This window comes from Mauremys reevesii, linkage group 6 (assembly GCF_016161935.1).
Source record: "Mauremys reevesii isolate NIE-2019 linkage group 6, ASM1616193v1, whole genome shotgun sequence".
Classification (NCBI taxonomy): Eukaryota; Metazoa; Chordata; order Testudines; family Geoemydidae; genus Mauremys; species Mauremys reevesii.
The window spans coordinates 48,205,673-48,221,366 of NC_052628.1; the positions used below are offsets into that span (position 1 = coordinate 48,205,673).

Below are 15,694 nucleotides of genomic sequence, written 5' to 3' on the forward strand. Positions count from 1 at the left end.
TGTTGCAGCACACAGCTGGATGGTTTTTTTAAAAGGGTGAATAAGGTTTGTGAGCTACAGGCTACATAGTTCAAAGGCTGTTATTTTTGCTAGAAAGACAAGCAGTAGTTTTAATTTCTAATTAAGCTAGGTTTCACTTTGTAGTAAAATAAAGTACAATTTAATTATTTGATGGCTCTGTTGTACACAATAGGATGTGGTTTTAGGATGGTATAGCATCTCTAGTGCTTGTTTTTACAGCCTTTTGCAATTGCAGACTTAACTGATGTTGTCAGGCGCAACATCGTGTTACTTAATACTTTTATTATGGTAGAACCTAGAGGTCCCAGTACAAGCACTGTATGTCACAAAAAAAGACAGTTCCTGTACCCAAAAGTTGACAGAGTTGTCTGTAATACTAGGTAGGTTTTGGGATTTTTACTTGAATTTGAAGTAAACTATTACATAGCCTCAGTTCTGACTCAGTCTCAAATTGGTTCTGCTAGTGGCATTTTATGTTAAAGTGAGGATAAAACTGAATTAAAGACCAGATGAGAGTCTCTCACACCAAAGAATGAGAAATTTTTGTGTGATAGTGCCAAACAGAGAAATGCTATTAGATAATCACAGCAGCAACTATATTTCATTTTCTTGAGAGAATGAGATCTCAGTCCAGAAATTCAGACAATCATAGTTCCATGCTGGGCAACCAGATTTGAATCTTAGTTCCCTATGGACAAATGATCTGCAGTCCCCAGCCTGTTGGGTAGTCTGCTGAAGTTTTATAAGCCAGACACTTCTTAGTAGAACTGTAGGATGGTGAATTCCTCTCCATAATTCAGTTTCTAAGGCACAAATCTTGTCCCTGGAACACAGCCTGAGTATACAAGATACACACAGCTGAGATGTGTTGTGGGGAAGGCTATGAAATGGTTACACAAAAGCTCAATGACAGCTATGGAGACTTCAGTTTCCCTGGTAGCACCTTTATTTCCTATTTTGCTGGTAGCACTGTGTAGCAGAGGATCTGTTGGCCCACTTTGTATCTCTTCTCCCACCATTTTCAGCAGCGCAAAAGGAGCTGCTGTGGAACTGTACTCTATGGAGTACAAGCATATACAGCCCCTATGTTGGCTCTGCCAATCCTGTCCTTCACCGGCCCAGTACAGCCAAACTCTACAATAAGTTATACTGAATAAGGGGACTTTCATGCCTACAGAGATGGTGGAGCAGGATTTGCCCATAGTGCAATCTGCCTTTGGATTTCCATAGTGAACCTCTCTCCTAGTATTTTACTCTTTCTGTTACGAGAATTCCCACTGCTGTTATTAGGTGCCCTACGTGTGTAGAGAGAGCAAAGTGTCAGGTCCAAAAACTGTTATGTGGCTCTGAGTGTAGAATTTTGCCTTATATACCAACACTAATATACTGGAATACCCTTTTTCCCCACAGCTGTACTGTGTGTTTCTGCCGCCTTTCCTTTATGACTTATGTGTGACATTTCTGCAGGGAGTTTACATGCTGGCCTCTTAGCTAAGAATTTAGGTATAAATAGTGTGCTATTTTATATTTAGCAAACAATATAAAACAAAAACATATAGAAAAGTAAGTACGTTCCTTGATGAGTAGGTTAATGTTTAGAGGTCAGAGAAAGTAGCTTTGAGAGGGGTGGTATTTCTATATATTTTCCCTTACAAATAAATAACTTAATTTTCTTAACAAGAAATTTGTAATTATAGATATATCTGCTAATAAAATGTTTCTGGAATTAGAACTGATAAAAAAACTTCTTTAAAGAAATCCCAGTATTCTTGCTGAAATTTCATTATGGCTCTTTAAAGTTTAGTCTTGCTACTGATGACTTTTCAGGCTTTCAACATGGCTGACATTCAGAAACTGCTGCTAAATTGTTACCGGACACTGAATGCGGAACAGATTTTTGAAAATATGACAGTTCAGTGTCTATGCGGTTTATAAAGAAAGCAACTCCCAAAACTTTTCACAACATGAGACATCAGTTGCCAAGAAAAGAACATGAAGTAATGGTGTAAATAAGAATTGTTACGAATTAGACAACAGAAAACCTATCTGAATATTCAAGATAAGTATGTTTCCTTTTTTACTAGTTAGAATAACAGGCTGTTTTAAGCAAGAAATTCAAGAATGATTGCAAATTTTCTGCCTGACTGCCAAGAATAATGACCTGTCACTGTAATCTGAAAGCAGTGATACAGAAGCCTTCATTTCAGATCTAAATTAAAATCAGATGTTTTGGTCTTCAATTATTTTGACCTTCCAGCTTTTCTGTTTAGCTCATCATTGTTTTAGACTTGTGTGGAATCCCAGAATATCATATGCAGTATCAGCTAAACAAAGTCTATCATTTTGTAAAAGGATTATTAAAGCAAAAGGTTTTGCTTCAGATGAGTACTGCCACTTACGAGAACTGATTGAGTTTCTTCTCCTAGAATCTTTACCGGGCACATGTGGGAGAATTTCCTGGAAAGCTGTTCGGTTCTTAACTATGGCATTCCTTTTGTAGTAAAATCAGAATTGGAATATGCCTTTTGTCCATTTCTATTTTCTAGGTTTGTTTGCTGCTGCTCATTAACCCAAATTCGTGGATCTGTGTGCAGAATTTTTTAATATAACATTTAATTTTTACTACTTAAATCTACAAACTATTTCCAAATAGTGGTTAGAAATCAGTTTTCCTACTGTAGGCAAGGCATAGACCAAGTGCCTCCTAGACTCCCTCTGCCCTCGTTAGGCATCACATTACATGTTTGTAGAAAGTACAGCCTTCTGCTCCACCGGGGAGACTGCCATGCTTGCCTCATTTGCTGCTCTTCTAGATTTTTGTCCTCTTTTGGGGGTTCTGTATTTTTTCTCTTCTTCCTCTAGTGTAGCAGTGCCCCTATTAGAAACAGTTAGGCTGGCTTCTCCAACTTGTTGCCATCTGCATTCAGACCTTCAGACTCCTATTTTTGCAACAAAGAGCTTGGCCGTTTTAGAATTGGCTGGAAACAAAGATGAAGGACTGTGTGATCCGCCATCTCTTTACATACCATAAGCCGTGTGGATCCCAGACTCCAGTTTGGGAGCTATCAGCGTGATTTACATCATCGTGCAGGAGGAGTTTGTGTTTTGTTGTTTGTAAAAACAGCTTATTTATATAGGGGATAAATTCCTGGTATTATTCAACCAGGCTAATGAAAGAGCAGCAGTTACATCTTTGATGGGGAATTCAGTCCTTGACAGGTAGGATTGTAGCCAAAGTGTAGGAAATTAAAGTAGGGAGAATAGAGGCAAGTTGTAACAGACATGCAGAGGAACCTCTTCACCTGTGTTATTTACTCACCAAAAGTATTTCTCTTGTTACATTGATTTCAACAGCAGACACTAGCTTCCTGGCAGCTTCCCCTTTACCCTCTAGCTCTGAGAGTAAGTGTCTAGGACTCTCCTTTCATCTATATCCTTTGCAAATGTAGGGTCCACACTTCAGTGTAAAAATTTGTAGCTGTACTTCAACAGCCTCACATAAGAAAATGTTTGTTTCTGTGAGAAAGTACTAAATATTTTGCATTTGTGCATATAGGTTCCAAATAATTTTGAGTGTGTTTGGAGGGCCAGTGATATTTTTCATAATTTATATAACAATAAATACACACAAGGTTGTTGATAGTTGATAGTATCAGAGGGGTAGCCGTGTTAGGTTGTTGATAGTTGTTTGTCTGCGTGTGTGTGTTCTATCTGTATGCTTCCCCAGCTCTGCGCAGAGAGCAGAGACAACCGACTTTGATTGAACTATCCAATAAATTCACAGACTTGGTTTTCAGCAAAGGAACTTAGTCACGTTTATTGCTGACGAAGCACAATGCTAATGCCCGGGCTTAATGGTTACAGGTACACTAGCACAAATATGCTCATGATAATGGACCGACTCAGATAGTGACAGGACTTTCCATTATCCCTTCGGCCCGACCCCGACATCCCCTCAGCGATACCTCTTTATAGCCCAATGCAAAAAAGTTTTGTATTGTCCCTCTGACGTATTTGGGTGCCACCTATTGCCTTGTACCTGTTGTTTTGATCAAAACATCTCAATCCATCATGCTGTCATCCTAACCTTATCTTTAGGATGGGTCAGTGTGTTCCTCTTATCTTTGGGTAATGCGCTGGTATTAGGGTTTTCTGGTACCAATGTGTTTGCGTGTATATTCTTGTACCTAGCACTATTTAGGATTGTGTGTTTCTGCAATATCAACCCTGTACTTGCCAGATTCTGTGAGCAGGGCCTGCCTCTTGCTCGCAACTTAACTTTGCTTTATAGCAGAAAAGCTTTAACCACTACTTTAGTTCAGGCTTCCGATACAAGGGCTTATGTTTCAGGCTCATTTCCTACTATGGAGATCAGCTCATACTCAGCTTTTAAAGGGTGACTTCAGTATGGGCTGGGAAAAATACTTAAACATTGAACGTGTCTATCTTTTATAGGCTTGGTCAGGTACACTTTTTCTTGTTTATTTACTGTAGCAATGATTTTTGTTTGAATGAAGTATATTCTTCCCTACAGTTAAGTCATAATACTGAGTTTGTTGATGCAGTCTTTCTATGGCACCATACTGTGATGTGACAGAAACACATGATTATGGCTTCACTGCAGGATCTGGCAGGAGGGAATCTTTTTTCAATAGACATATCTTTAAAATTATAATGGTAATATACCATAGAAGAACAGAGGGAAAGAAAACTGCTTTTGGTTCAGATATCCTATCTCATAGAAATCTATGCCAGTTTCAGGTCTCTGTCTAACAAAACATGTATGTTCTGATAATGCAGTCTTTTGGGATAAAAAGTTGTAGGTTCAAATTTTAAACCAAGATTTGGACTTGTAGCTGCAGATTCTGCATTGCAGTGCTATGGACAAGAAGTGAGGGTACAAAGAAGCATTAGAGATGCTGTGCTTTGAATGAGATGTTAACCCAAGGTCCCAAGTGCCCATCTCCAGTTGCTGTTTAACATCTCATTTTATATCCATGCTGATGTATGTTTCCTTCTCCTCTGTCCTTGTAGGCATCTTCAGTGCTGTCTGGCTGTTAAACTTTCTAAAGCAGTTTGACACTTTTTAATGTGAAAAGCACTGCATAAAAACAAATTCTGTGGTATTTTCAGTTATGCCATTTATTATGAGGCAATGTTTAAAAACATTTGGCTTATTAGTACAGATTTAGTTGTGAAAAAAGGTAGATTAGGTAATAATTATTATGCAATTATATATGATGAGTTACGTAATTTAGTGGACCAGCATCTGCTGGTGAAAGAGACAAGCTTTCATGTTTACACAGAGCTCTTCTTCAGATTGCATAAGCTTGAAAACGTGTCTCTTTCACAAACAGAAACTGGTCCAATCAAAGGTATTAGCTCACCCGCCTCCTCTCTCTGATATCTTGGGACCAACGCAGCTACAATAACCCTGTAAACAGATTTAGTTGTGTTTATCAAAAATTGCTTTTGTGTTTTAAGATTTCTTTTGAAAATATTGACTCAATTATATTTACAAATTGCAACATCATTGTCTCAATCTAGAGCTGAATATACCAGGAATACAAAACATGGTTTAAAATTGACACTATAGATTTTATGGCTGTGGAACTGTGATATTGACCATTTCTTATTAATTTCTCTAATTGATCTGATCCTACAGTGTTTTGCAATAGATTTATTACAGAGATTGTCCTATTTTTTAACCATTGGTGTAAATTATAATTGGCTTTTTGGGGAAAAAATAAAAAAGCTGATTAAAATGATTATATAATTCCTTTCAGTTTCTTTCCCTCTTCCAAACATAACATGAACATAAGAATGGCCATATTGGTCCAGACCACTGGTCCATCTAGCCCAATATTCTGTCTTTCCACAGTGGCCAATGCCAGGTGCATCAAGGGGAATGAACAGAACAGGTAATCATCAAGTGATCCATTCTATGCTTTGGAAACATCAGAATCTTAGGGGCATTCTGGATCATCTTGGCTAATAGCCATTGATGGACCTATCCTCCACAAACTTATCTAATTCTTCTTTGAACCCAGTTATACTTTTGGCCTTCACAAAATCCCCTGGCAACAAATTCCACAGTTCTGGAACAATCGTGTAAATGAGAGCTTTTATTTTGACCCTTATACTGCTTTTGTGAATAAAGGCTGTTTTCTATGAATGATAGCTCTGTTTCTTTTCAGTGGACTATAGTTCCTCACTTAGTGAGGTGTTTTCTTGTGTTGTGTCTATTTGCATTATATGAGCTGGTTTTAGCAGGGGAAAAAGCCTGCAGTGTTATATTTACAGTATGTACTTTTTTTTATAATATTCTAACCTAATATCAGAAATACACTACAATATATGTTCACTACTGAATATCTAGGTATAAAATGTCAGGCAAGTGTTGTTAGTGACTTTAAAAATCCATGTTTTGTTTAAATGTATTATAATCAAAGAAGAATTGATTGAGACTCTGGCTTTTGCTTTTTGGTCAATGGCAGTGCAATTTTTTTTTCAATATTTGTTAATCTGATCTGAAGTTTTAAAGGATATGAACCTTTAAAAAAAAAGTACTAGATTTCTGTGGATTAAAGGTCACACTTCTACCTTTTTACAAGTTTAAAAATGAAGAAAAATCAAAGTGGAGGCAAATGGAAGCTAAAGCTAGTGTAACTTAAAGTGTTTGTGAAAACTGTTTTATTTTTTCAAGCCAAGTTTGCTAAGTATGTTGAAGGATTCATAATTACTATGACAGAGGGCTAACACTGCTATGGTTGCGGTTAAAGAGGAATTAATGAAGAGGATACAATATTCAATGCTAGTTTCTACCCAACGAAACTAGATCTTAATAAGAACAGGGCACACCAATATTTTTAGGTATCTGAAATGGAATTAGCAGATTAAAGTTGCCTCAACTTTACTTTTCTTCTTTGAGTGATTGCACATGTCCATTTTGCTCGGCCGACCCAAAGCCCCCTCAGTTCCTTCTTACCACCTGTGACGGTTGCTGGAACTGCTCACCTTGATTTTGCAAGTGCTCTCAGTGGATTCTTTATACTGTGTACCCTTGTGTTTTGTTGTACATAGTTTAGTGTTGTTACTGTTTTTAGTACAGCTAGTTAAGTTTTACCCCATCTGAGAGTTTTGGTTGATTTCTGGTGACAAAAGATGCCTTGTTCACCTGGCTTAAAGCACTGCATTTTCCTGCAATAAGGCTATGCCTCTGAGTGACCTGCACTCAAGTTGCTTCAGGTGCCTCGGGAAGGCTTGTATCAGGGAGCATTGCCAAATTTCTAGGGACTTTAAGTCTTGCACAAAGGAAGACTATGAAGCCACTGTAAAGTTTCTACTCATGGAGGCGGCCTTTAAACCCCCATCTGCGCCAGATTGGTCAGACTCTGCACCAAGTGCTTCAGCATTGGTCAGGAGTGTGCCTCCTACCGTGCTTGAGACCCGACATTGCTCACCATCCTCAGTGCCTAAGAAGAGGCAAAAGGCTTCTAAGCAGACTGCTGAGAGTGGAAGATCCCCTGCACCAAAGTCTGCTAAGAGTAGAGTGCTGTCTAAGTCTAAGCACTGCACTGCTTCGGCACTGCAGAACCCAGCACTATTAACTCGTTACCTAGGGAAGTACCATAGAGTCTGGAGCCAGAGGGAGCACCTTAGACATCTGGGGTGTCGCATCTTATTGATACCATCTCAGTACCAGAGGCATTTCGAATATTGCTGGCAGTTTGAGTCATCACTGTCAGTGCCAGCAGACATGGGGAAAACAGCAAGGTCACTGCAGCGCTCAGTACCATGCCGGTCCCATTTACCTCAGATGGCTTGCCTTTCGTTACCATCAAAGGGGAAACCTGCGATGCTTATCTCTCATAATCCTACTTACTGTGGAAGGCCAAACACCATGAGCCAAACATCAGATATTAAGTGGAATTGTTACCATAAGACTGTCCTCCTTTGTCTAATGTACATAGTTATATAGTTATTTCTGGAATATTTGTTAATATATTATATAGTTTTTACAGCTTGAGAATAACTCATCTGGTAGCAAGCAGGAGCAGAGGGGGGTATGGCCAGACCATGCCAAAACATTGATCTGACTCTCTGAGCTGCAGAGAGATGGGGGAGTAGCCAGGATGTACAGAACTGTGAGAGAGACTGCAAGCAGTAATGATATTATCCGATTTTTTCTCATATCAGCTCTAAGCTTTATTACCAGTGTCCTTCAGACCTCATTTCTCAATATTTGACCACCCCTTTACACACACAAATGACAGTTCACTCAGAAGATAAATGTAATAGATAAGCAGATGATTGTCAGCTAATTTCTTTTGATGTCATGGAATAAGTTTTTTTTTTTTTTTTTTACAGGAGGGGTTTAACTGAGTGAAGGGGTAGAGGCTTCATGTACCAAGAGGGCATTTTGTGCACAGGAGATAGTATTAAAAGTATTATTTGAGGTCAGACTTGATCTAATGGTTTCTTCTGACTTTAAACTCTATGAAACTATACAACAGAATGCTAATTTACAAAAAAAATTTGGCATTACTTGAAAGCTATTTTTCAGTAATAAGTATCAAAAGCAGATATTTACTAATTGGTAGAACGTAAAATTATGGTTTTCATTTTATTTGACCACTTCATGTGTAAAGCATTTTAAGGAAATACTGTAAAGTAAGGCCTGTTCACATACTGTTTAACAACTATTAAGAAAAACAGTCTCTTTCAAACAGGGACTTTGTGTCTTAGTGCCTTGTCTATCACTAAGCCCACTATGCGAAACCAATTCTGCTTTCTAAATCTGCAATGTGTGTATCACATACGGAACCGCTCTGTATGCATTTTAGTTTGTTAAAAAAAACAAAAACCCCTCACACCAGAAAATTGGTACCTTTTTCTCTTTCAGAAGAACTGATGTTCAGAATGAACCAATAGGGCCCTTTACTGATTTTCCTGTGTGCTATGCTGCACTTGGACATAGAAAGCAGAACAGTAGTCTCCATTTTTATTTCTTGTAAAGAGTTAAATGTTGATTTTTAGATACTAGAGACAAGGTGGATGAGGCAGTATCTTTTACTGGGCCAACTTTTAGATATGTCCGTCAGCCACTGTTATAGTTGAAGGGACTATGAAATTAAGATATCCATTATAACATGGAACATAGTTTTTTCTAATAGAGTGACAGATAAAACTACATGCAATTTTCTTAAATGTCTTTGAATGTACATATGCTTCCAGGTGCTTAAGGAAACATATTAAACACAGTACAAAAGACAAAAATACACCAAGAATCGGAGGTTTTCCTTCAGTTCACTTGTATTTAATACACTGCTTTCCACAATGAACTCTAGTTACCTTCCCCACCATTTGCCTCCTAGAAAGGATATTTACTTTAGACAACTTCAGAGTTCCACTTTGTTAAAATACACATAAAAATTATAATTATCTGGTGTGTGTTCAACACCAGGTTATAGGGGGAATAACAGCAAAACACATACAGTGGCACAAAAAGAAAAAAAGCTTTCTCTTTAAAAATGTTCGGTTTCTTTGACTGGCTATTTTAGGGTAACAGCTTCTTCTAATGGTCCTTCTCAATTTTAAATCTGGAAGTAAATGAAACTATCAATATCAAACTGTGTTTAACAGCAACTCATTTGTAGAGGTTCTGACAAGAATGATGTTTATGAAAGTTGAGTGGAAGTTGAAAATTGTGATTTAAATAGGGATTGGTTTCTGGAGTAGTGTCATCATAACTGATTTGGCTATAATCAGAAAAATGGCCTAAGGATAATAATGTCACTGAATAAAGGATAAAAACATCAATGATTTATTCAGCAAATTTTGTTTTTTAGTGTCTTGGTGAATTCTAGGGCGGGTAGCTGCTGGATTAATAAACATAATAAATTTTTAGCATATTATATAAGTATAGCAGTTACATCTGTATCAAATGGATGTTTGATAATACTATAGAATTCATATTCCAGGTATCTTAAAGATCTTAACAAAGATCTGAGATAGTTTTTGTCTGATTTTAAATGTGTTCTACTTTGAGGTATTTCTCATATTATAAATGGAATTTTTTTCTCCATTTTCTAAAGGCTATGATTATTTTGCTTGCTTCTTTGTAACATTATTCTGACACAAGAGGAACTTTTCCAAAAGTGCCTGAGTGAAATAGTAGCCTAAGTCTCAGTGACTTTGCAAGTTTCAAATTTTACCCAAGGTATACTGTTTGTTGCTTTCATTTGCCAAAATTTTATACAGAGGGAGATAACTTATATACAGCATCAATGACAGAGAAATTCACTTGATGAATCATGATAGAAAATGACACTTCACTGCAGGAAACTACACTAATAATTATTAAAAATAGATACAAACTTTAAAAAAATCAGTGCTGGGGGCAGCACCAGCAAGCCAACTATCAAAGAGGTGGGTGGGTGGGGCTATGAGTGTGTGGAGGAAAACCTCCTATTTCGAATTCAGTTTCAAGAAATTATCTCTCCAGGCACTCTTAAACTTCACTGTTTTGAAAACAGACACTATTGTGAGGACACAATTGATAGAGCCTAAAAATAAAATCCCATTTTAAAAAGATTTCTTTAGTTTTGCCTCTGGGTGGGTATGATTTAAAGACCTGCTGTCTTGCAAGACTGCCTCAAAGGCCTGCACTCTTCTATGCTCCAGGTAGCATTCAGTGCATGTTGGAGAATTTAATACAAAGATTGACTTTTTGCAAATTGTTCAGGTGGCCATAGAGATTAAATTAGGTAGCTTAGACCTAGGGTCATCACTATATTAGAGTAGATATAAATGTAGGTTGGTACAAGCTAAAGGAACAAGAAGGAAAATAATATCTCATTGCACTAGTGTCGGTGGTGGTGATTTTAAAAAAAAGTGATCAGAAATCATGTCCACCCCCTTTAAGAGTGATAGCAGATTGAACAAGAGTCCTGTTTATATCGATAGCTTTACTTAAGCATGTATCAATTGCAGACACCTGTAGAATGGCAGCTTGGTCCTCTGTTCACACCTTTTCTAATCATTGGGTCTTGGCACGATCAGATGCTGCTGTAGGCAATGCAGTTCTCTCTTCTATATTGGACTGTTCTCCAAGCCCTTCCCCCTTTTTTTAAAGGGGTACTGCTTGGGAGTCACCTGAAGTAGAGTACCCACAGGAACACTGCTCAAAGAAGGAGAGGTTACTCACCCTGTGCAGTAAATGGAGTTCTTTGAGATGTATGTCCCTGTGGGTGCTCTACTACCTGCACTCCTTCCCTTCTGCTTTGGACTCTCCGTTGGTGGGTTTTTATGGTGGAGAAGGAACTTAGAGTGGTTCGCCCATGCAGCCCAACATAGCCTTAACACGGGCATGAGGATGTGTGGGGCCCATGCGTGGGGCTGAATGGGCACCAACACCAAAAATCTCTCATCAGTGGTGCAGGGTGCAGGCACTCCTGAAGTGGAGCCCCCACAGAGAGACACATCTTGGAGAACACCAGTTGCTGGACAAGATGTGTCCATCTTTTAATATATGGGACCCATACACAAAAAAAGGGCCCTCCTTTCAGTCTGAAAAACATTCCATTCCGAATGCATATATTATATAGTACTGTAACATCTAGGAACTCCACTGAAGTATCAAGATCCCATTGTGTTGGGTGTGGTGCAGACAAATAAAGATGATGCTCCCTTCCCCAGATAGGTATCAGGCAGAAGTGAACAGGTGGACAGAAAACAGAAATATGTTGGGGAACAGTGGCCTCCCCCCTTTTGGGAGATACCCGATGAGCTGTAGGCTAGCTCAGTGTCCTCAGGGCTATCATGTAGGAACTCTCTGCCAGCTTCATTCTCCACGGTGCTTCTTCCTGGGAACTATGGGGTGAGATCTGCCCATCTCCCAGGGATAGGTCCCACTGAAATCGGCTTCTCCCTTTTTAAGGCTCCTTCTCCAAGACTGGTATGCCTTGCATGTGTGGCAGGGCTGCCTAAACCTAAAACTGCTCTTTAACCCCTTCTTGTGTTATACCAATATAATAAAAACCAGCAGGATCTTATTAAGAGGGATAAGGCAAAGATGCCACATTTATTGTAAATACCATAACAAAACAAAAAACAATGTTTTTCTACTTGCTTCTATTACTACTTATTCCTTACACACACACACACACACACATATATATATATATATATATATATATATATATATATTATATATATATATATATATATATATAGTTATCTGTATGATGTTATAGTTACCAGCCTAGATTGTTGCTCATGCCGTTACTGGCCAGGTATCTTGGCCATGATGATGGAGCCGAGTCTGTGTCAGATGCATCTGATGCGCCTGCTGAGCTGGCAGCAGAACCTCAGACTCCTCAGTCACAGTCTTTCCAGTTTAGTTTTATAGGAGTTTTATATTCATTCATTTCTCATGTCAGTTTTTTGCTGTTGCTAAATCAATCAGCAGATGGCTGGCTCCATGTTAATAGGTAGTTTGTTTGTTTTCCTTTTTTTTTGGTGTGGGTGGTGGTGTGGTGGGTCCATCATCTCATCTTCTCACTGGTCACTCACACTTTTCTTCAGCGGACACTTTCACACTGAATTCTTGACTCATGTATCCATTCATCACATCATTTCTCATATCTCTCTCTATCTATTTCACTCTCTCTTTACTTTCTTTTTACTTTTTTTGTTATGTTCTGTGTCCTGTCTTTTAACAAGCAAAGATAAAAGAAAGCAGAAGAAAAAAAATGACAGTGGGGTCTCTATCTCTATATATCTAATATAACAGTTTTGGCTTGGCTTACTTAGAGATAAATTTTTAAAAGTTTTATGTTTTATACCTCTATGAGCAGACACACAGCTTTACACAGGGCAGGCTAGAGGCTAGAGGCTAGGCAATCTAAAATTTACTTCTAACATAAATCTTAAGTTATAAAGTATCAATTAAAATTATAATTAACAATAAATATAAATAAATTTCATTTTTCATATAAATATTTTTCATTTTAAACCATGCTATATATAAACTTTAACTATACACTTGCCTGGTGTAGGATTTGTACACAGTGTCACAACGAGTTATTCCACAACAGCCATTCCTGATGAACTATTCCTGATTTTGTGTGGATGCTCTTATTCCAGAATAAGGGTGGTTTATTCCAAATTACCAGTAGTTTAATTGTGGATTAAGCTAATTCAGAATAAGGGATTCTTATTCTGAAATAAGAGCGTTGACAAATGTAGTTAGTCAGGAGTAGTAATCTGCTTGAAATTCACACCCTACCTTATTCCACATGAAGTTTCATGTGTAGAGAAGCCCTTAGCCAGGAAGGTATCAGCTCCTTCCCTCTTAACTGTGTTGACTGTGAGAGTTTTTACAATTCTGAGTTGTAAAAATTGGTTTCATCACTAAAATCAGAAGATATAGTTCTGAAAACATTCAGGAAACTGATCTGGTGAGTAGGAAGGTGCCATTTTTAGGTAATCACTTTTGGGAGTATAACTTTAGTCATACAGAGTTTTATGGAGAGAAGGCAGGTTTTTAATTAAAAAAAAAAGTTAAAATTGTTTTAGAACCCTCTTAGATTAGATGCTGTAACTGATATCTTCATTTACTATCCCCTGGCTTCTTAGCAATAAAAAGAGAGGAAAGAGGAAAAAACCAGTGAGTTGAAGTCTGAGCCTCCTTTAGTTCATAAAAGGAGATTAAGAATTGGAAACTAATGAGCATTATTTTTTTCATTCCAGTTTACGAGATGACAGAATTCGAATAGAAAGGATGGAAAGCATTTATTTTGAATACAGCCGTGCTTTCCAGCTGATGACTGATTTTTATGCAAGAGGAGTGCTTGATACCACAGGTACTTCATTCAGAAAGTCTTTGAAATTTATAGTGCTGATTAGTTGCTTTATAGACAAATACAGGACTGGTGGCTAGTACAATGGAGCTTGGACCGCTAGGTCTGACTAATACAAATATTTAATAACTACCCTCTGAACTGGTACATAGTTGCAAAACAAGTAAAGTAGCTGGAAAAAGGCAGAAATGTAAAGACTATGTAGTACTGTAGATATTTTTGAGAAGTTACCTCTATTATATCTCTGACTCAATTGGAGAAGAATGAGAGTAGATGTGGAATTTCACAAATTTCAAGAATGATGATGTGATCTGGAGAAGTGAGCAGTAGGCTAGTAATAAAGAATTCTTAATGTTTTTCCCCATCTGAAGATACTTACTTTGAAAAACTTAAATTCGCACATTGTGTAAAAAGTGAAGAAAATTTGGCAAAAACCTATGAAAATGTTTCTTAATTAACACTCTGCTAATAAGAAACAGTTTAAAAAGCACACTTATGCTTGTTTCAGTTTCTCTGCAGTAAAGTCTGGTAAAAGTCCTTTTTATGTTGAGATATATTTTATTGCAAAATTTGATACTGTTGGTATTGGGGTGGAGCTATAGTAGAAAGTAATAGGTAAAAGCAAAATTCTACTTTCATAAAGCAAATTTACAAAACAGGTCCTCATCTGCATGGGCAATCATGTGCACCCGTGCAGAACCAGTGCCACCTTCATGTATCAGTTTGCAGGATCAAGGCCTTAGTCTGTAAATTTATTAATCATCTGGACTGATAATCAGCAATTTCTAGTGGAGAGTGGGGGGAACTGAGTGCAAAATCCAGTATTTTATATCCTATTTGCATTGGAACAACACAGAAATTCATAAACTATGCTGTCCCAGTTTGTAGATGTTATTTTAAAAGTTCATTTTTGTTGTTTTATAAACAATATTTTTAACACTTTCACAATAAAATCTTCTATTTCTACTTGACTGAATTGAAAAATAGATAATCGTGTCTCAATTTTAGTGACAATCATTTAACAAAGGAAATCATATTTTTGCAGGTTCTCAACAACTGTCTATAATCCTAAACTTGGATAAGCCTGTGATTTGCTCTTTGGCAGCAGTAATTATGTACCTCAAAGAATTTAATTTGGAAAAGATACTTTACAACCCGAGGTAAGTTATTTTATATAAATTTCAGAAAATCAAAATAATGATAAAAATGTGCCTTCTGTAAGGCCATACTTGAATCGCGGGATGATCTTCAAATTATTGTGGCTGAATTGCAGACAAGACATGGAAAATTGCGGAAAAGTAATAATTGACCTTTATTAATAGCAGTAATTTGGAAAAGCCAGAGTAGACCTATTAGTTTAAGAAAAACACTCAAGTATTCTGTTGTGCTTGCTAATTTTTTTGGTAATCAGACATTTTGCTGCAACTATATGATGTTAATTAAAAAAAAGTACAATGTTAAAATTCAGAAGACTAAAAGTCTTAACACAATTACTGTAGAAATCAAGTCCAGTCACTTTAGCCTTTTACATTTTACAGGCATTGAATGTTAGTGCAGTACTAATTGCATACTCAAAATGTATACAAAATTCTGAATTGTGCAGAGTAAGCTAATTAAAATCAGAATTGTGGATGAAGCCTAATATTGTAGGATCTACAATGAATGAATGAAGTAGGGCCTTAACCATCTGACATTTTGTAAATTCTAGCTGGCAACTTCCCTTCTACAATATTAATGCACCTGATCTTTGTAAACATGATGTTATACAGTTGAGTTCCTAATTAACACTAACAAAACATCAAGTGATA

At 37.3% G+C, this 15,694-nt stretch overlaps 1 protein-coding gene across 3 annotated transcripts in view; it reads left to right on the top strand.

Annotated features, from left to right (window-relative positions):
* MSH3 (mutS homolog 3) overlaps positions 1–15,694 on the top strand; it is a 171,690-nt gene that overhangs the window by 39,568 nt on the left and 116,428 nt on the right. For all 3 annotated transcript variants that reach the window (XM_039545119.1, XM_039545117.1, XM_039545118.1), the window contains exons 9-10: positions 13,777–13,889; positions 14,932–15,046. In XM_039545119.1, the coding sequence (XP_039401053.1) occupies positions 13,777–13,889; positions 14,932–15,046 (228 nt within the window). The remainder of the gene's footprint in view (positions 1–13,776; positions 13,890–14,931; positions 15,047–15,694) is intronic.